This window comes from Urocitellus parryii, chromosome 7 (genome assembly GCF_045843805.1).
Source record: "Urocitellus parryii isolate mUroPar1 chromosome 7, mUroPar1.hap1, whole genome shotgun sequence".
Taxonomy (NCBI): Eukaryota; Metazoa; Chordata; class Mammalia; order Rodentia; family Sciuridae; genus Urocitellus; species Urocitellus parryii.
The window spans coordinates 120,377,018-120,397,915 of NC_135537.1; the positions used below are offsets into that span (position 1 = coordinate 120,377,018).

Here is a 20,898-nt window from a genome sequence, read left to right on the forward strand (position 1 = left end):
ATGGACACGTGGAAGAACACCCCATTGAACACAGCTGAGAGGAGACCTACTGGAAAGAGTTTGAAAGCACCCTTCTTCTCAAATGGTATCTAGAGCACGGCCCATGCTTGCCTTGCTAGACAATGTAGATGGGCCTGGGCCACTGGGCTTAATTCCCACATGGAAGTTCCTAAGGCCAATTGTAAAGTGGTGTCGCTAGTTTCAAAGCTTCCTTCTCATTCATAAGTAACAGAAAGTGATGAGACAGAATCCACAGGGCAGAAGTGAAGAAAAGCCAACATGGTGGTACCTGGAGAGGGGACATTCACTGCAGAAGCTTCTCGGGCCCATTTCAGTTACCCTGGTGAGACAGGCTGGCTCCGCTCACTGGTTGTGACACCTGTTTCCAAAGCTCTTTTTCTATGTGTGATTAATTGAGAGGATGACAAACTAATGACTTGAGCCACAGTGGTCAAAGTGGCTGTCAATGTATTGTTCTTTTTTTCCCCCCTAAATTAATCAATTAATTTATTTGATCTAATTTGTTATACATGACAGCAGAATGCATTTCAATTCACAGTACACAAATGGGGCACAGTTTTTCATTTCTCTGGTTGTACACAAAGTACAGGCACACCATTTGTGTCTTCATACATGTATCTAGGGTAATGATGTCCATCTCATTCCACCATCTTTCCTACCCCCATTCCCCCTCCGTACTCCTCCCTCTCCTTTTCCCTATCCAAAATTTCTCCATTCCTCCCATGCTACCCCACCACCCCCATTATGGATCAGCATCCACTTATCAGTGAAAACATTCGGCCATTGGTTTTTGGTTCACTTAGCATGATATTCTCCAACTCCATACATTTACCTGCAAATGCCATGATTTCTTTTCTTTTAATGCTGAGTAAAATCCATTGTGTATATATCACATTTTCTTTATCCATTCATCTACTGAAGGGCTTCTAGGTTGGTTTCACAGTTTAGCTATTGTGAATTGTGCTACTATACGCAATGATGTGGCTGAGTCACTGTAGTATGCAATCTTTAATTCCTTTGGGTATACACCGAGGAGTGGGATAGCAGGGTCAAATAGTTTTTATTCCAAGTTTTCTAAGTAATCTCTATATTGCTTTCCAGATTGGTTGTACAAATTTGCAGTCCCACCAGCAATGTATGAGTGGGCCTTTTTCCCCACAGCCTCACCAACACTTATTCTTGCTTGTATTCTTAATAGCTGCCATTCTGACTGAAGTGAGATGAAATAGTTTTGATTTGCATTTCTCTAATTGCTAGAGATGTTGAACATATTTTCATATATTTGTTGATTGATTGTATATATTCTTCTGAGAAGTGTCTATTCAGTTCCTTAGCTCATTTATTGATCAGATTTGGTTTTTTTTTAGTGTTAATTTTTTTGAGTTCTTTCTATATCCTGGAGATTAGTGCTCTATCTGATGTGTGTGTGGTAAAAATTTGCTCCCATACTGTAGGCTCTCTCCTCACCTTACTGGTTGTTTCTTTTGCTGAGAAGCAGCTTTTTAGTTTGAATCCATCCTATTTATTGATTCTTGATTTTATTTCTTGCCCTTTAGGAGTCTCGATGAGGAAATAGGGGCCTAATCTAACATGATGAAGATTTGGGCCTACTTTTTCTTCTATTAGGCACAGGGTCTCTGGTCTAATTCCTAGGCCTCTGATCCACTTTGAGTGAAGTTTTGTTCATGGTGAGAGAGTGGAGTTTAATTTCATTTTTTTTGCTACATATGGATTTCCAGTTTTCCCAGCACCATTTGTTGAAGAGGCTCCAATACATGTTTTTGGCACCTTTGTCTAGTATGAGATAACTGTATTTATGTGGGTTTGTCTCTGTGTCCTCTATTCTGTATCATTGTCTATAATAGTCTATTTTGGTGCCAATACCATGCTATTATTGTTACTACTGCTATGTAGTATACATAGTTTAAGGTCTGGTATTGTGAGGAACCTGTGTCACTCTTTTTGCTAAGGATTGCTTTGGCTATTCTGAGTCTCTTATTTTTTCAGATGAATTTCATAATTGCTTTTTCTATTTCTATGAGGAATGTCATTGGGAATTTTTTTAGAGGGGGAGGGAAGGGAGAGAAAAATTTTTAATACTTATTTTTCAGTTTTTCGGTGGACACAATATCTTTATTTTTTTATGTGGTGCCGGGGATCGAATCCAGCGCCCCGTGCATGCCAGGCAAGTGGGTTACCACTTGAGCCACATCCCCAGCCCATCATTGGGATTTTGATTGGAACCGCATTAAATCTGTGTAGTGCTTTTGGTAGTATGGTCATTTTGACAATATTAATTCAGCCTATCCAAGAACAAGGGAGATCTTTCTATCTTCTAAGGTCTTCTTTAATTTCTTTAGTGTTCTACAGTTCTCATTGTAGAGGTCTTTCACTTTTGTTGATTACATTTTGCTACATATGGATTTCCAGTTTTCCCAGCACCATTTGTTGAAGAGGCTAATTTTTTTTGAGGCTATTATAATGGGGTAGTTTTCCTAGTCTTTCCTTCAGAGGATTCATTATTGATATATAGAATTGCATTTGATTTATGTGTATTGATTTTATATCCTGAAACTTGGCTGAATTCACTTATTAGTTCTAGAAGTTTTCTGGTGGAATTTTTTGGATTCTCTAAGTATAGAATCATGTCATCAGCAAATAGTGATAAAAAGTTTTGAGTTCTTCTTTCCCATCTTTACCCTTTAATTTTGTCTAATTGCTCTGGCTAGAGTTTCAAGGACTATGTTAAATAGAAGTGGTGAAAGAGGGCATCCCTGTCTTGTTCTAGGTTTTAGAGGGAATGCTTTCAATTTTCTCTATTTAGAATGATGTTGGCCTTGAGCTTAGCATAGGTAGCTTTTAACAATATTGAGATATATTCCCATTATCCCAATGTAGTATTCTTAAATCCCATTTATTTGTGAACATCATGGTTTTCAATTTCTAGGGACATATTCATAAAGGCAAGGGCACTTCTTCAAAGCTAATGGCTCTATCACTGAATTTGAAAACTTAGGGGGGGTTGAAACACCATTTTCCAAGCTCTTTTTTTTTGTTTTTGTTGGTACCAGGGATAGAACCCAGAGGCGCTTAACCACTGAGTCACATCCCCAGCCCTTTTTATTTTTGAGACAGTCTCACTAAATTGCTAAGACTGGCTTTGAACTCTCAATCCTCCTGCCTCAACTTCCTGAGCTGCTGGGACTACGGCATGAGCCACTGCATCTTTTTTTTTTTTTTTTTACTAAAATGGCATGGTGGGCACCACTTGGTGTTGGAGGAGGTGAGTAACCATCACATGCTCAGGGCAGCTTCTAAGTCTTCAGTGCTCTGCACACATGGGATTCCAGGCTTGCTCTGGCAAACCTGAGTTACTGCTTTCTGATGGTCACTGAGAAACCTCACTATGGAAAACAGTGGCTCATCTTAATTTTGTGCTAAATCAACTGCTATTTTAGTCCAGATTGTAAGACAGGCAGAAAAAAGGTTTCTCTTTCTTGTAAGAAAGTCTATGCTTCCTCCCTGGATTGGCTGGGAGTGCCATTGAGTGAGCAGCCTAAAGGAAATCCTCATCCACTGGCCTACCTCTGGGGTCCCAGCATTCCTTAGAAACCTGTCTGCTATACTCTAAGGGAGAAGGTCGGAGTTCTAAACTTGAAACTTTAAAATTAGACAATCTGTAGACCCTTGACACAGACAAAGTTCCCATGATTCACCATTTGTTATGCTCCCCTATCTCAGAGCATGTCACCCCTCAGGGCCTGCAGTGGCATATACTGATGCAAGAATAGTTATGTTCTAGTAAAGGAGGAAAGCCAGATACAGAGGGCTGCTCATACCCCCTCCATCACATTTCATCCTGAGATTCAAACTTCTCCTGCCTCAGTCAAGTGACTTCACATCATAACTTCAGGGTCTCCAATCAATCATCAGAATAGGGAGCACTGCCCTGCTAAGAGGCTACCTACCTCCAAGGAGGCTACTGTACTTTATGCAAGTTTATGCAGAAAACTTAACAAGCTGATGAGCATTTCAGCATCCATAGCGCATATATTCTGCTTACATTTTATTTCAGTTATAGAACAACTGCCCAAACACAATTTTAAAAAACACACACAAACACAAATTTTTATTCCTTCTTTTGTTGCAGAAAATAAATACAACCACATATTCCATATGCTTGTCTATAAAAGCATTTCTAAAAACATCATTTACTTGAGTCAACAGTATAATCTTCTTGGCTTTTCAATTGCAGGTATCAGAGTAAATTATTTGAATATTTTTGGACACTTGGCTCAAGCAACTTTGGAAAAAGGCTGTTTGTAGGCTTAAAAATCTTATTCCAAAGATTTTTTTTAATAGTTACACTAAAAACAACCACATTTTAACTTATTTAAGAGGAGAATAGTTTTCTTTTATAAAAATTGCTCCCAAAACTCAAATATCCAACCTGACATAAAAAGTTTTGTCTGTCTTCCCAGGAATCCATGGGGAGGGGTGGGGGGAGGGGGGAGGAACAGCAGCACAGGGTTCCGTCAAGTACATCCAGCCCTAACCAGAAGGGTCCTCACAGCATTCATGCCTGTGCTTCCAGTTTGGCCCTTGGGAGTTTTAAAAAGGACAGCCTTTTAGTCATCTAAGCCTATGTTTCTGAAAAGGTAGGACATAGACTCTCCATTGTGAATGCGACGGATGGCTTCTGAGAGGATCATGCTGATATCCACAGTTTTGATCTTGGGACACTGAAGCTTCTGAATTTCATGTGGAATTGTATTGGTTACCACCACCTAAGAATCAAGAGGAAAAACCAAGAGCATCAGAAAGTCAAGTAGCTTCTGGGGCTGGGGGTGTAGCTCAGTGATAAGAGAGCGGGCTTGACAAGTATGAGCCTTGGGTTCCATGCCCAGCACTGCAGAAAAGGAAAAGAACACTAAACAATCGAAAACTAAAAGCTAAGCAGCTTCATGGCTTGATCTGAAAATGTGATGCATTTTCAAATATGTGAGGTCCTACTTAACAGGACGGGGGCGGGGTGGTCTCCCCTCCTTTCAATAAGCTTTCCAATCAACGTGAAGCTATCCGTGTCTCTTGGGTTAATATTTGATAACTTCACACTTACTAGGATAGTTATGGCTAAAAACACAGATGATAACAAGTGCTGGGGAGGATGTGCAGAAACTGGAGCCCCCTCACTGACTGCTGTTAGGACTCTTGAGTTGCTTAAGCTGCTTTAGAAACCTGTCTAGTAGCACCTTAAAAGTTTACATATTAAGTTACCCTATAAACTAGCAATCTCTCTCTGAGGAATACAAACCCAGGAGAGCTGAAAACACATCCACACAAAAACTTATACATCAAGGTTCATAGCAGTATCATTCATAATAGTAAAAAAGTACAAACTGAACTCAAGTTTCCAGCAACTGATGGAGAAACAAAATGTAGCACATACCACAGAATATTATTCAGCCTTGAAAATATTATGCTAAGTAAAGTAGCTAAACTCAAGGGATGACATACTGTATGATCTCACTTCTGTGGTAATCATTACACAAATTTGGATTGTACACTTTGAGTGAATGAATTCTATGATATGAAAATTTTATGTCACAAAGCTGTGATTTTTTTAAAAAAGTGGTATTCAAGCTGCTTATAGTCAATGAAATGCAACTTTAACCCATGTTTGAATCCATTTTTAGCACAAATGAGCATTCTCTTGTACCAACTCTCTGTGCCTCAGATTTTGGACATGCCAATGCCCGGGCAAGTGCACCCACATTAACCAGGGCCCATTACCTCATCAATGGCAGACTCTTCAATCAGCCGGGGGGCGTCAGAAGACAGCAAGCCATGAGTCGCCATCACGAAGATCTTATATGCACCTCTTTCCTTCAGGGTCTCTGCTGCAGCAAGAAAGCTGTCGACATCATCGATGATGTCATCCTGTCAAATCACAGGTGGAGCAAAGGGCATATGAACACTTGCAAGGGTGGGCTAGACAACCAATGGAAAGGGGCTGCCTAAGTGTACTGTGACAGATCTTCCGTGTTCAGTTTTAACACATGCAGGTGTCACGTCACCAGGCCCCCACAATGTCCCTCCAGGCCTCTACCACAAGCCGCCTCCTGAACAGCACTATTTCCAGGGCTGCAGTCTCTACACCCTAGGCTCATTGGGAACAGGGCTGTTTCCATCCCTGTATGTGACTGGCCAGAGCCTTACCCTTTCTTCAGTGCAGGTGCTTGAGGTGTGTCTTGGATGATTTTTTAAATTCAGAGGGAAATTGTTTGAAGATGCTTTTTACTCAAGCTGGTATTCAAGGTAATGGAACTGTGCCTCTATCCCTCAGTTTTTTTCTTGCTACTTTTCCTTATTTTCCAAATTTTCTTCACTGAGCATATGAGAAATATGCTTTTTGTATAAGCTTTTACAATGGGAAAAACAAATGATGAATGCTGTTTTTAATAATAAGACATCCTGTTAAGTGCTTTCTAATGTATAGACCACAGGTTCCTGGAGTTCTTTTATGGTATCAAGCATTGTCTAGAGTTAAATGAATATTCACATATTTATTTTACATGTATTACTCTTTTCAGAAGTAGACTGATAATAATATGATCAAAAAATACAGATATAACTTAAAAGTTCTATTGGTAAAACAGTATCTTGTGAGACTAAACTGGCAACCATCATGCAAACCAGCAAAGCCGTAGGCATTAACCCAGAGAATTAAAACTGTGTTCACACAGAAGCCCATACAGGAAAGTGCATAAACAGTTTTATTTATAATGCCTGAAAACTAAAATCAGCTCAAATATCCTTCAACAAGCAGTTGAACAATGATACCTACATATCACGAAATACTGCCTAGCAATAAAAAGGAAAAAATTATTAACATACAATATGACTTGGATCGAAAAGGAATCATGTTAATAAAAGTAAAATCAATCTCAAAAGTTTATAAATTATACATTTCATGCAAAGGACATTCTTGAAATAGGAATTATAGAGACAGGGACAGATCAGTGTTAGGTAGGAGTCAGGGATCAGATGGGAGAAGATGAAGGTGCAACCATGATGGGGTGGCATCAAGGAGCTTTGTGATGATGGAATAGCTCTGTACCTTGACTGCAGTGGTGGTTACACACACACACACACACACACACACACACACACACACACACGTGCGTGTGTGCACACAGGACATGTAAGTGGTGCTACCTAATGGTGTTGTGTTTGACCCACAGCACCACAGAAATAAATAAAATGAGCTGTGTGCCTCATGGTACTATTAATTTCAGGTTGTGTTATTGTATCATAATTCGGCAAGACAGAGGAAGCTGGTTCAGGAGCACAAACGACCTCCCTGCAACTTTTTTCCCCCTACTTCCTATGACTCTATAATTACTTCAGAATAATTTATTATAGCTCTTGTCAATTAAATAATAAATTAACAGAGAGCTGTTACCCTGTACTCGAGATTTTTAATTTGAAAAAGGAACAAACAAAATCACCAAGCACTGAGAAAGACACGGGGCACCCCTTGTAGAGCTGGGAAAATTGTTGCGACCACTTCGGAAATACTGGGCAGCACTAGTAAAGTTGCAAGTGTGCATGCAGTAGGCTCATCAACTCAACCCCAGGCTCCTAGAAATTGACACATGAAACGGGTACTCAGAAACAGGTACAAGAATGTTCAAATATTATTTGGAAATTGAAATTGTTATGCAGACTGTAAAGATAAGTAAGGACAAGGACTGACGATTCTCAGGCTAGTGACAACCTGAGAATGGGAGAAGAAAGAGGCTAGAGAAAGGCCAGGCCAGGATTCCAGGGCACCTTGCTACACGGCTCTCTCAAGTGGAGCAGTGAGTACCCAGGTGTTCTTTCTAGTCTTTTAAAAACTATCCACACAGGCAGTAAGTACACCCTTTGTGTACATTGGTTTTATAATATGTAAAATGATATGTTTTTGTTTGGTGTATGTGTTTGTGTGTGATGCTGTGAGTGGAACTCGGGGCTTCCTGCATGCTGAATAGGTGTTCTATCATTGAGCTACATCCCCAGCTCCTAGTGTGTGTTTTAAAACAGTTATAATCAACTTTGTTTTGTACTTAACTTACCTGGCTGTATCATCATACATATATGTGCACAGTTAATAAGTCAACAGCATAACAATGGTACATACTACAATTAATAATAATAATAATAAAAGAGGTCTCCATACCACAATGATGGCAATCCTTCCTCCAACGTCACCAACAACTGTGATCGGGGGCTTTTCTTTAGGAATCAGCACTGGTCAGAATAAAACACATACAGCAAAGTTTCTATATTAAAAAGTAAGACTTCAAGAAGTTAATGTGTCATAATTAAAAAACTCCCCACACACTAGGAAGAAAAGGGAACTTCCCTAATCTCATAAAGAACAACTGGGAAAACCCTATAGCTCACAGGACACTCTAAGGTAGAAGACTCTTGACATTGAAGAGTAAGAACAAGAGAAGGAGCCTCCTCGCATCACTGCCCAACAGCACTGTACTGTCTGAGCCGGCCAGAGCAACTTGGCAAGAAGGAGACTAATAAGAGGAATCCAGATCAGAAAGGAAGAAGTAAGCCTCTGGCCATTAGCAGATGATATAATCTTACATACAGAAAATTCCAAATAATCCACCAAAAAAACTACCAAAACCAATATGTGAATTCAGCAAAGGTGGAGAGAATCTGAATAACAAGGAAAAATCAGTGGGTCTCTTCCATTTATTAGCAATGAACAATCTGAATGGAAATTAAGGAAGGAATCTCATTTACACCAGTTTTGAAAATAATAAAATACCTAGGAACAAATTCAACCAAGCAGGTGAAAAACTTTTGGAAACTACAAAATCTGGTTGAAAGGAATTTTTAAAGAAAACAATATTCAATACTGTCAAAAGATAAGCAAAAGTGCTGGGGATGTAGCTCAGTTGGCAGAGTGCCTGCCTGGCATGCGTAAGACCCTGGGTTAAATCCTCAGCACTGGTGGGACAAGCAACAAATGAAACAAGAAATTGGACTTCATCAAAATTAAAACTTCTTGTGCATCAAGGAAGTGAGCCAGACACAGTGATGCAGGCCTGTAATCCCAGCTACTTGGGAGGCAGGAGAATCACAAGTTCAAGGTCAGCTAAGCAATGTAGTGATACCCTGTCTTGAAAAAAAAGGGAAAGGAATTGGGATGTCAGTGCTAGAGGTTCCCTAGGTTCAATCCCTATACTGTGGGTGGGAGAGAGGGTGTGGTGAAAAGATAAGATGACCCACAAAATGGGAGAAAATATTTGCAAACTACGCATCTGATAAGAGTCTTGAATCTGAAATATATGAAAAACTCTTATAACTCAGTAATAAAAGAGTAACAACTCAATTAAAAATTAGACAAAGGATACAAATACTTGAAAAACATGAAGATATGTAACATCATTAGTCATGAGGGAAAAGCAAACCAAAATCACAATAAGATGCTATTTCACACTGACTACAACAGTGATAATAATAATTTTAAAAAATCAGAAAATAAGCACTAAGCATTAGAGATATTGAAACCGTTGTGCATTGCTAACCCTAACCCCAACCATTTTAATGGTACCCTGGGAATTCCCCCAAAAGTTCAACACAGAATTACCAAATACCAGTCCCATTCCTCAGCATAAACCAAGAGCAAGGGAAGCTTATGTGCCTATGGGAGCTTGTACATGAATGCACAAGGCAGCCTTTTCTCCCAAAGGTGGAAGCAACTCAAGTGTCTATGAAATGATGAATGAACAGTGTGACACAGTGACACAATGGAACTCAAGCGCCTTGGGGCAGGATGATTTACAGGCTCTGCTGCCCACATCCTGGAGCAGTGCTGCTGGACTGCCCTAGCTGTAGTTCAGGATGCTCCTCTGGATGCCATGGGCAGTAAACCACGGGGGCATCTCTGTGCAGTACATCTCCATGGCTGTAGAGGGTATGTGCCATGAGGCGTGGATGCCTCCACCTAGGTATCAAGGATGCCCCAGAGAGCCTTGGGGCCCAGACAGAAAAGAGGCACAGGGGTGGTGCTGCCATGGAGAGCCAATACTAGGGCAATGCCCAGTGGAGGCATGGGGGCAGGGCTGCCCCTGAGACCCCAGACTGCTAGAGCCACCAGCATGCGGCTCGAGCCTGAGAAGTGGGCGACATGGGAGAAACACTCCATGGGCGGCCACCCAGCAAGGATGTGGGAGTGGGGCCTCCCAGAGCCTTGCAGGCCCAATCCAGCCCCAGTGTGTCAGGAAGGTGGCACTTGGAGTCAGAAACAATTGTTCTGGAGACTTAAGATTTAATGATGCTTACCCTGTTGGGTTTTGGGCTTGGTCGGGACCTGTTCCTTCTCTTGTCTGTTTCTTCTTTTTGAAGGGAAATGTACAGCTTAAGTCTGTCCCACCACTAAGTTTGGAAACCTATGACCTGCTTAACTTTGCAGGTTCACATCTGGAGTGAAATTTGCTTCAGATGACTCCCATTCATATGTGAGTAAGATGATTTTGCATGAGACTTGGGACTTAATGCCAAAACTAAGCTAAGATTTAACTGGAGTGGACACTGGGCACCATGGGATGGAATGCATGTATTTTACAATGAGGTGGCTGTAAATTCCAGGGGTGGGGTGGGGGTTGAAGGTGAAATGGTGTGCTCTCGTGGCTGCATCCCTCCTGATTCATTTTGTTACAGCAGCCTGAGCTAAGATGGGTCGATACACAATCTTGTATGTTGCCTTATTCACTTACATTGCTCAGATTTCCTTGTTTCCAGGTGGAATTGATTATTTCAGGCTGCATAATTAGCCACACTGACACAACATAATTTATTAAGCCCTACTATCCTCTGCTAGATCAATTAAACATGTCCAAAATTTTGCATAAAATATAACACTGTGGTGAATAACTTTTATGAAATAATAAGCTTTTCACTTTCATTAAAGTACACTCTAGGATATACTGCTGAATGAATGAATGAAATTTCCTAAAGTACCACATGGAGTCTAAAGAGTTTGAACATCTTCCTAGGCCTTGCAATGACAGGATGAACTGCTATTAGAGGGCTCTACTATGCAGGCCTGCAAAAGTGCATCATTATAGTGCAGCCAGGAAAGGCATGAATCAGCTTTTATGCCAATCCAAAAAACAAAAAGTTCACATTAAAAAACAACAAACAAACAAATAGCACAATTCAGTTAGCTATACAATCAGGGGAAAGTGACAGAGATGCTGCAGCACTTACTGGGGATCTCCAAGCTGGGGTGGATGGCAGCCACACTCCTGACCATGGGTGGGGAGTGCCGTCCATCAACCAAGTCTGACTCAGCATCCTGTGCTTCTCCATGAATTACAGCGATTCCCAGGCGCAGGCGCTCAGCAAAAGACTGTGCCCTGAGGAAAAGCATTAGATGCAAAATCAAAACTCATGTAGCACCTGTTCTTTGCCAATGTATTGGTGGGGGGGGGGCATCCTGAGGACACAAGTTAGATGCAGTTTTCAAAGGAATAATGAGAATAAAATAACCTCCAGAATATCTGAACCCAGGACTAAGTATGGAGAGACCATAACAGACGTGTCCCTCTGGCTATAGGCACAAATGGTAGGTGGCAGCCTGGTCTTTCCTGCAATCAATCATCTAAGACAGCCTGATTATGTTAGGTGATAGCCTCTCAGCCTCAGCTCCTCTCCTGTCACTACTCATGCTACTTACCTTCCTCTCAGAACCACATGAGACATAGCATATCAAATACTGTCAAAGTATTATGCATTAATTTTTAAACAGATTTATGAAGTATGATAGAGATATAAGAAACTGCATGTTTAAAGTGCACAATTTCATAAGTGTTGATGTATGTGTAAGCCCATAGAAGCATTAGCACACTGAAGACAATGAACTCTATCTACATCACTGTAGAGCATACTCTTGTGTTTCTTTGTAATAAATTTTTCCTCTGCCCCAGGCAACCAATGATCTGCTAGCACCATACTTTAACCTTTTCTAGAATTTAAGTGGAATTCTGCAGTATGTATTCTGTTGTCTGACTTCTTTCACTTAACACAATGCTTTGGAGATTCATGTTAAATTGTCTTTATCAAGAGTTCACTCCTTCTTTTCAATGCCGAGTAATACTTCACTGTATGAATATATTGCAGCTTAACCATTTACTTTGTGATAGATTTTGGGCTGCTTCCAGCTGTTTTAGCAAATGAAGGTGATAAGAACATTCATGGACAGACCTCTGTATAGACATATACTTTCATTTCTCTTAGGTAATACCTAAGAAAGGAATGGCTGGATCACACAGTAACAATATATTTAATTCTTTGAAAGACGACCAACCTGTTTTCCAAAGTAGTTATACCATATTACATTCCCATGAGCAGTATTGAGAGTTCCAATTCCTCCACATCCTCAGCAATACTTGATATGGCCAATCATTTAATACAATCCATTCCAAAGATGTGTGGTGGTACATCATGCTGATTTAATTTGGATTTTCCTAATGGCATTCAGCATCTTGTCATGTTCTTACCTGCCATCCATATATATTTTTTGCTAAAGAATTTGTTTACCCCTTGCCAGTTTTTTAATAGGTTGTTTGTTCCCTTGTAAAGTCTTGAGAATTCTTTGATTTCTGGGTGCAATTCTTTATCAGATACTTGCTCTACAAACAATTTCTTCCAATCTGTGCGTTCTCCTTTCATTTTCTTAATGTCTACTGGAATCTGATATTCCGTAGATTTCCTTGTTTCCAGACAGTCTTGATGATTTTAGTCGGTATAATTAGCTCTACTGACCCAACGTAATTTACCATGCTCTGTCCTCCACTAAACCACCTATTTTGCGTGAAATATAACACTATGGTGAATAGCTTTTTAAAATGAAAACTTTTTGCTTATGTTAACATACACTCTAGGATACACTAGGATACTCTAGGATATGACCAACTTTTTTCTCTCATGAACTGAGTTTTTGGTGTCATATCCAAAAATATATTTGCCTAGGAAGTGGGGATGTAGCTTAGTAGTATGGTACTTGCCTAGTGTACGTGAGGTCCTTGGATTCAATCCCTTGTTACCTAGCCCACTGCCCCCCACCCCCTCAAAAAAAAAAAAAAAAAAGAAAAGAAAAAAGAGTAACAGCAAACTATAGACATCTTGCCTCATTCTTGATCTTAGGGGAAAACTGATCAATCTTTCAGTAGTAAGTGTGATGCTGGCCGTCAGTTTTTCAGATTCTCTTAAAAGTTTTCATCAGGAATAGAACTTAATTATCTCATTCAAATAGAGTTGAATTATGCCAAAAGCTTTTTGAGTCTACTAAGATAATGATGCAGTTTATTTTTTTTAGTTTGTTAACATGGTGAACTACATTTATTGAATTTTTAAAAATGTTAATCTAACCTTATGTTCCTGGGATGAACTTCAAATGGTTAGGATGCACTGACCTTTTATATATTGTTGGATTCAATTTGCTAAAATGTTGCTTAGGATTTTTACAACTATGGTCATAAGGATATCAATCTGTAGTTTTCTTTTCTTGTATGTCTGTGTCTAGTTTTCCTATCAGGGTAATGATGGCCTCAAAGAATGAGCTGGAATCTTTCATCTTCTGTAATAGTTCACGTAGAATTAGTATTCTTTCTTTCATAAGTGATTGGTAGAATTCACCACTGAAATCTGGGCCTCAGAATTTTCTCTTTTGGGGATCTGGGGGTGTATCTCAGTGGCAGAGCAACTGTCTACTGGGCTGCATCTCCAAAAAGGCAAAAAAGGAATTTTCTTTGTAAAGGTTTTCATGTTACCTGGTTCTTCTTGAGAAGGTTTTGGTAGTTTGTCTTTCAAGCAATTTGTCCATTTCACCTAAGTTGCAGATTTACTGAAATAAATTTAATATAGTATTCTCTTATTATCCTTTTAATACCTGTAGTTTGTGGTATCTCTCATTCCCAGTACTGGAAATCTTTATTCTTGCTCCTGACTGGATAAGATCTCATCAATTTTACTCTCAAAGAACTGGCTTTCAGGTTTCATTGATTTTCTCTACTGTTTATTTTCTATTTTACTGATTTGTGCTTTAATTTTATTATTTTCTTTCTTATGCTTACTTTGTTTTTTTCCCCTCTACTACTTCTTCTTGGGTGCTGAGGATGGAAACCAGGGTCTTGCACGCCGAGCAAGTTTGCTACCACTGAACTAGATCCCAAGCCCCTCTTGTTTTTTATTTGCTTTTCTTTTTCTAGAAAGTCTCTTAAGGTAGAATCTGAGATCACTGATTTGAGATCTTCTTTTCTATTACAAGTGTTTAGTCCTACAAATTTCTCCCTAAGTAGAGTTTTTATCACAAATTTTGATGTGCTGTGTTTTCATTTTCATTCAGTTCTAAATACTTTCTGATTTCCTTCTTGATTTCTTCTTCAACCCATGTGTTATCCAGAAGTGAGTTAGTTACCACATACTCAAGACTTCTATTATTAGAATTATTCTTAATTCCAGTGTGGCCACAGAACTTATTTTGTACGTCTTAAATCATTACTGATTTGAAGGATGTCCCAGAATATTGGCCTTAGTAATATATGTGTGCTCAAAAAGAATGGATCTTCTGCGTCCCTGGATGGAGTGTTCTAAACTGTGGAGTAGAGCCCCCTGGTTGACAGGATCTTTCAAGTCCTCTGCAGTCTCACTGATTGTCTACTTGTTTTATCTACTACTGTCAGAGAAAAAATGGAATCGCTGATAATCATCTTGGACAAATCAATTTCTCCTTGCAGTTATTGAGGTTGGCTTCATACATTTGAGGCTATGTTCCCAGTTCATAATGTTTAGGATTATCACAAATTCTTGAACAATTAAGCCCTTTTTCCAGCTATATTCTTTGCTCTAGTTGGTTTGATATCAATGTAGCCAACCCCATTTTTCCTTAAAAAAATTAGTCTTACTATGACATATAATGTTCTATATTTTTTCTCTTAACCTATGTCCTCCTCCTCACTACCTTGTGCCCTGCTTCATTAGGTCCCCAGCCACAGCATGTCCACCTCCCCAACTTGCCAGATTCCTGAGCATAATACTGGGTTTCACTTTGTCTTCCAACCCCAACAACCTAGTACACAGCAAATATTCACGTCCTAAGGACACAATGAGTTCTCCCAGTTTTGGTTTTCCAACACCAAAAATTCAAAACATGCTCTTATCTAACAGTTTACAAGAATAGCTAAAAAAGAAAAGAAAAAATGTAGATTATACCAAATTCTCATCAGTATTATCAACACAAGACACATCCAAGTCATTTCCATAACACATGAAGAGCAAAGCCCTGGAAAATGCAAAATCCTGTTCTCTAGAGGGACAGAAATCTCACCTCTGTCAGGTTTCCTATGTGCACTAAAGAAAGCTTGGTTACAGTGTTAAGTCAAGGAATTAACTTCAGGCTTAAATCATTCTACTTCAAGATAAAGTTAAATTTTGCTTCTTTCAGTAGAAAGCATAACATTTTTACCATAGCACATGTAGTTTAACCTTTCCGTGGTATTAAAAAAATCTCAACTGCATATAAGTAAATATCAATTGGTCTGGTCCTACCCATGAGGAATCTGATTTATATTTCTAAGAAAAGGATGATAAAGACTTCATGGAAGCAGGTCTGTACCACATGATCAATATAAAAGTGTGTGTGTGTGTGTGTATGTGTGTGTGTAGAATAACTATTTAGGAAAAGTGAGTCAAATGAAGAAATTTACCAAAAATTTTTAAATATCCCAAAATTTAAGGTTTAGTATTCAGGGGCTGGGGATGTGGCTAACTGGTGGAGCACTTGCTTAATATATGCAAGGCTCTGGGTTAAATCCCCAGCAATGTTTAAAAAAAAAAAGAACAAATATATTTAGTATTCATCTAATCCCTTCCTACAAACAAATTCAAGCCAGTTTTAAAATAAATTCTTAGAGAAAAAAACTTCAGTCAAATACAATGGCAGCCTCTGCAGGAAAGTTTGGTACCACATAGATTAGCTCCTCCTTCACTTTTAAGACTGGCTTTTCAAACAAAAGACCATAGAAGCCCCAACCAAAGTCCACTTAGCCAGAGGACTAAGAAAAGGGCAGCCTGGTGAGTGAGACCACCTGTGGAAAAGAAGGGCCTCCTTCTAGCCAAACACCACAGAATAACTTGCAGCCTGTGTCTCAGTGCTCTGGCTTAGGAGAAGTTCATGAAGGGATTGGCATCCCCCTCAGGGTAATGAGTGCCCAGCCTGCCAGTGTCTGTGGACAGCAAAACCTGAACTTCCATCCCCATTCAGCAGCGGAGAATGGCCTTCCCAATCTGTCTGGTCAGGTGGGAAACCTCAACTTCTCTCCTCAACCCAGTAACAAGTCCCATAACCTCCCCCACCATTTTCTCTGCCAGAGTCAATAAGAGATCAGCAAAAAATCAGGTTTTACAAAAGATCCAGACATAAAGACAGATGCAAATATCCAGGTTCTAAAAGAAAATCACTCACACCAGAAGTCAGGAAAATCTCTACATGAATGAAATCAGCCAATTAACACATGCTAACACCAAGAGGACAGACAGGCTAGAATTATATGATGACAACTTAAAGCTTCCATCAAAAGAATATGACAGGGGCTGGGGTATAGCTCAATTGGTAGAATTCTTGCCTCCCATGCACAAGGCCCTGGATTCAATCCCCAGCACCACATACACACACACACACACACAAACACGACAAGGAATAATTATGACATGCTTGAAAGCAATGGAAAAATCAGAAAGCCTATGCAAAGTAATAGGTGTCAGCAAAGAACTAGAAAAGATATTAAAAAATAATTTTAGGAGTTTAAAAAAAATAATCTGTGACTGGGAGTTAGTGGTAGGGTGTGTGCTTAGCATGCTGGAAGCCCTGGGTTCTATCCCCAGCACCAAAAAACAAACAAAAAACAACTATTAAATTAAAAAGCTGTTTTGACCTCAACTGAACTGATAGCTGCTGTCCCCAGCAGCCACCAGATGCTTGGCAGAAAAGCATTTAGCAGGAACTCTCCCAGACTTGTGAATACCATGAAGGAAATCAGGCCTGCAACACTGACATAGGCCACATGGACAAGCCTTGAGGACAGATGCTGAGTCAAACAAGCCAGTCACAGAGGGCCACGCACTGAGATTCCATTTATGAAATATTCAGAACAGGCAAATTGAAACAGGCAGAGATGGAGGGAAGTACGGGCAGGGAATAATTGTGTAATGGGCACAAGGTGTTTTCGTGGGATGATGAAAATGTTTTATAATTGGAGGCAGGTGGTGGTTGCACAACATGTAAATGCATCAAATGCTAGCAAACTGTAACCTTCAAAATGGTTACTGTCCGCCCTCTGTATCCACAGGTTCTACATCCACATCCATGGACTCAATCAAGGACTGAAAACATTTGAGGAAAAAAAAATGCATCTGTACTGAACATGTAGACTTTTTCTTGTCATTTATTTTAACTATTTACATAGAATTTACATTGTATTAAGTTTTAACCATATGTAATTCAGACATAATTTAAAGAATACAGGAGGATGTAGCATAGGTCATATTCAAATACTATGCCATTTCACATAAGGAACTTGAGCATCTGTGGATTTTGGTATCAAAGGGGTGTCCTGGAACTAATCGCCTGCAGATAGCAAGGGACAATTATATATCATGTGTTTCTCAGAAGCATGAAAATCAAAGAAAAATAAATAAAAATCAGACTTTAAACAAATGTTTAGAAAAGCTGTTTGAAATGTTTATATTCCGAAATGCATCAAGATTTCCTACAACTTAATCAAATGGACAAGAAAAGACCCAATGATAAAGCTTACAGAAGGTACGTGGGGTGGTGACACAGGCCTGGATATGGTTAGGAGGTAGGCCATAGAATGGGTTCTCATAATCATTTTGGCCCAACACCAATTTATTTCTTTTTTAAATATACTAAGTATAAACTGTCAGGCTTAATTGATAATATCAAACAACTTATCTGTAAGGTTTATGAAATCATGGCTTACTAAGAACCACACTCATTCTTTAATATTAACAGCACCTGGGCCCAGTGTGGAGGTACTTTATGTCTTCTATCACGCCACAGGACTCAATAGATCCACAGAGATAAGATATTCAATTGGAAAATCATTTTAGAAGACCTTTTTTTTTTTTTTTTTTTTAAAGGAAAAAAGCCTTTATTCCTACCTGTGCTTTTGTTCTTTCCCTCTCCAATGGACTGGCTTCTCTAGAAAATAATGCCACATGAAATTCTGTCATCCAAAATCCAATTTTAAGTACTATATCCCTGACTCAGCACTTATTGCAGGCTAAACATAACTCAGTACAGACTCCGGGCTGCCCACTCTGTATAGCTCAGGGTGTTTGTTTCTTAAAATGTTACCTTTTAACATGTGCAAATAAGTGGCCTCTCAACTGGATACAGTTCTGTTAATAAATCACTTAGTTCTTTGAATAAGAGGCAGCAAACAACCACAAGGTATATTCACCAATATTTTAAGTGGCAGACTTAAAGACCCATAAGTGCTTGCCCATCTAGAAGGGAAGGAGGTGCTAATTAGTATTCCCCAGACCTGGATGGCTTTGCTCAAGAAATATGACTGGCAGTCACAGGCTGGGATGGGTGGGGTGAGGTGGAGAAACTGAGTTGGCAGGATAATCTTAAAATCAGTACATGGAAGAGAAAGAAGAGTTTCTAGGGGTACTACTGACATCTGGTTGGGAACTCCTGGGAGTTGATCAGAACCATCCTCAGAAGCCGAACCAAGGACAGGTATGAGGTCCCACCTACCTCTTGGCCGAGGCTGGAGACTTGGCCACGATGACTGCATTCCTGTAATCTGGGATCTGTGATAGACAAGAGGTTGGGGATTACCACCATGTCTCTAAGAGGTCACGCTGACAGTCAGTGAAAAAGAAGGTTCCTAAAGACTCAAACTGTCCTCTGATTCCTTGGAAGTTTTGCAAAAAGAGAAGTTCAAAACAAAGTCTTTTTTGGAAACTAAAGGAATGCCTACCTACTAAGGTGTGAGACTCAGAGATTCCTTTTAAGAGAAAAATAGGATAATCAGTGATTAGCTCACATATTTACACCAACAAATAACTGATATAAAGAGGCTTCTATAAAGTCAACAGAAAATCCTCTCATGATTCCCAATTACATGCAGTTTCACAGTACAAGTAGGATAGTCACTCAATTCAAATCAAAGTTAACTGTCAAATAATTACTGTGGTCCAGAGATGACTATTAAACATATTGTAGTCACTACCTGCCGAATGAACCAATTTTGGAAAGGAAAATCAGCCCTGTACTATTTTAAAAAGAGCCTAAAACCAAAAGCAAACTAACAAAACCAATTAAAGTATCAACCCCACTTATGGTGGGGTTCCTGAGGGACTAAACTCATGGGAACTTCACCACTGAGCTATGTCCCCAGCCCTTTTTTCTATTTTTTATTCTGAAGCAAGTGTGAGACTTGTTGCTCAAGGTTGACCTTGTCTCATCAAACATCATCTTCATGCAATCTTCCTGCCTCGGTCTCCCAAACTGTTGGAATTACAGGCATGTGCTATGGTACCCTACCTGAAATCTTTTTAATGTTGAAAACTGATGTAATATGTGCTAGTGATGTAGTGATGATTAGAGTACCCATTTTCAAGGTCTAAGTGCACATAAGATAAATTTAAAAAAAATTTTTTTAAATTTTTGTACCAGGGATTGAACTCAGGGGCTCTCCACCACTGAGCCACATCCCCAAACCTATTTTGTATTTAATTTAGAGACAGGGTCTTACTGAATTGTTTAAAGCCTCACTGTTACTAAGGTTGGCTTTGAACTTGAGATCCTCCTGCCTCAGCCTCTCAAGCCGCTGGGATTACACCTGTGCCCAGTTTATAATCTGTTTTGAAAATAAGTTGCAGTTTGTTTCTAACTTCAACTTAGCAATATTTTCAAATTATGTTCTTCCCATTGTTTCCCTTTCCTTTCTTTTCTTTTCTTTTCTTTTTTGGTAGTACTGGAGATTGAACCCAGAGGAGCTTTACCATTGAGTTATTTCCAGACCTTTTCATTTTTAAGACAGGGTCTAAGTTGCCCAAGCTTGTCAAGAATTTGTGATCCTCCTATCTTTGTCCCCCATGTTGCTAGGATTATAGCGTGTACCACTGTGCCTGGCTTCCAGTGTTTTCTTGTTCTCACAATTATACCAGTCGGTTTTAATATCAGCAGTAATAACACCTAACACACTGTATGATGCCTACCATATGAGAAACTTTGTAAATGAACAAAAAATTGATTCACATAAGGATACACAGGTGCATCTGTCACGAGCACATGGATCAGTGCATCCACAGGAAAGCCTAGCTCTTCCCGTGCTCTCAGGAAGGAAGGCAGAAAAACATATTTTCACTTGGGCACTTCTTTATTTTTTTGGAATTCATTTGAAATGATCTCATGTATTTCCTTATCTCATCAAACATCATCAACTAGCAAAAACCCACTTTAGAGAAGATATACCAAGGAAACCATTAGTAAAACAAATAAAAGGACTCTAATCAAAACATGCCTATTGTCTCTTCCAAGGTTACACAGGAAATCATACAGTTGAAGGAGGAACAGTTGTGATGAGAAAGAACAAGACATCTAGGAGGAAGACGTCATTATGGTGTAAATGAGGAGTTTAGGAGCTGGTTGAATGGTAGAAATAAGCCAACTTAAGAAAAACAACCTGAGATGACTGAGCCAAGGCCTTTTCCCAGTATGTTACATAAAAGTATGCAAACACAAACAAAAGAAAAAACAAGCCATAG

The 20,898-nt window shown here is 39.4% G+C and overlaps 1 protein-coding gene across 9 annotated transcripts in view; it reads right to left on the reverse strand.

Annotated features, from left to right (window-relative positions):
• Positions 1-4,122: 4,122 nt before the first annotated feature.
• Positions 4,123-20,898, reverse strand: part of Prpsap2 (phosphoribosyl pyrophosphate synthetase associated protein 2) — a 37,048-nt gene continuing 20,272 nt past the window's right edge. For all 9 annotated transcript variants that reach the window (XM_077800696.1, XM_077800693.1, XM_077800697.1 and 6 more), the window contains 5 exons: positions 18,881-18,936; positions 11,302-11,450; positions 8,246-8,316; positions 5,815-5,961; positions 4,123-4,808 (listed from right to left, as the gene is read on the reverse strand). In XM_077800696.1, coding sequence (XP_077656822.1) covers positions 4,650-4,808; positions 5,815-5,961; positions 8,246-8,316; positions 11,302-11,450; positions 18,881-18,936 — 582 coding nt within the window. In that variant the 3' untranslated portion in view covers positions 4,123-4,649. The remainder of the gene's footprint in view (positions 4,809-5,814; positions 5,962-8,245; positions 8,317-11,301; positions 11,451-18,880; positions 18,937-20,898) is intronic.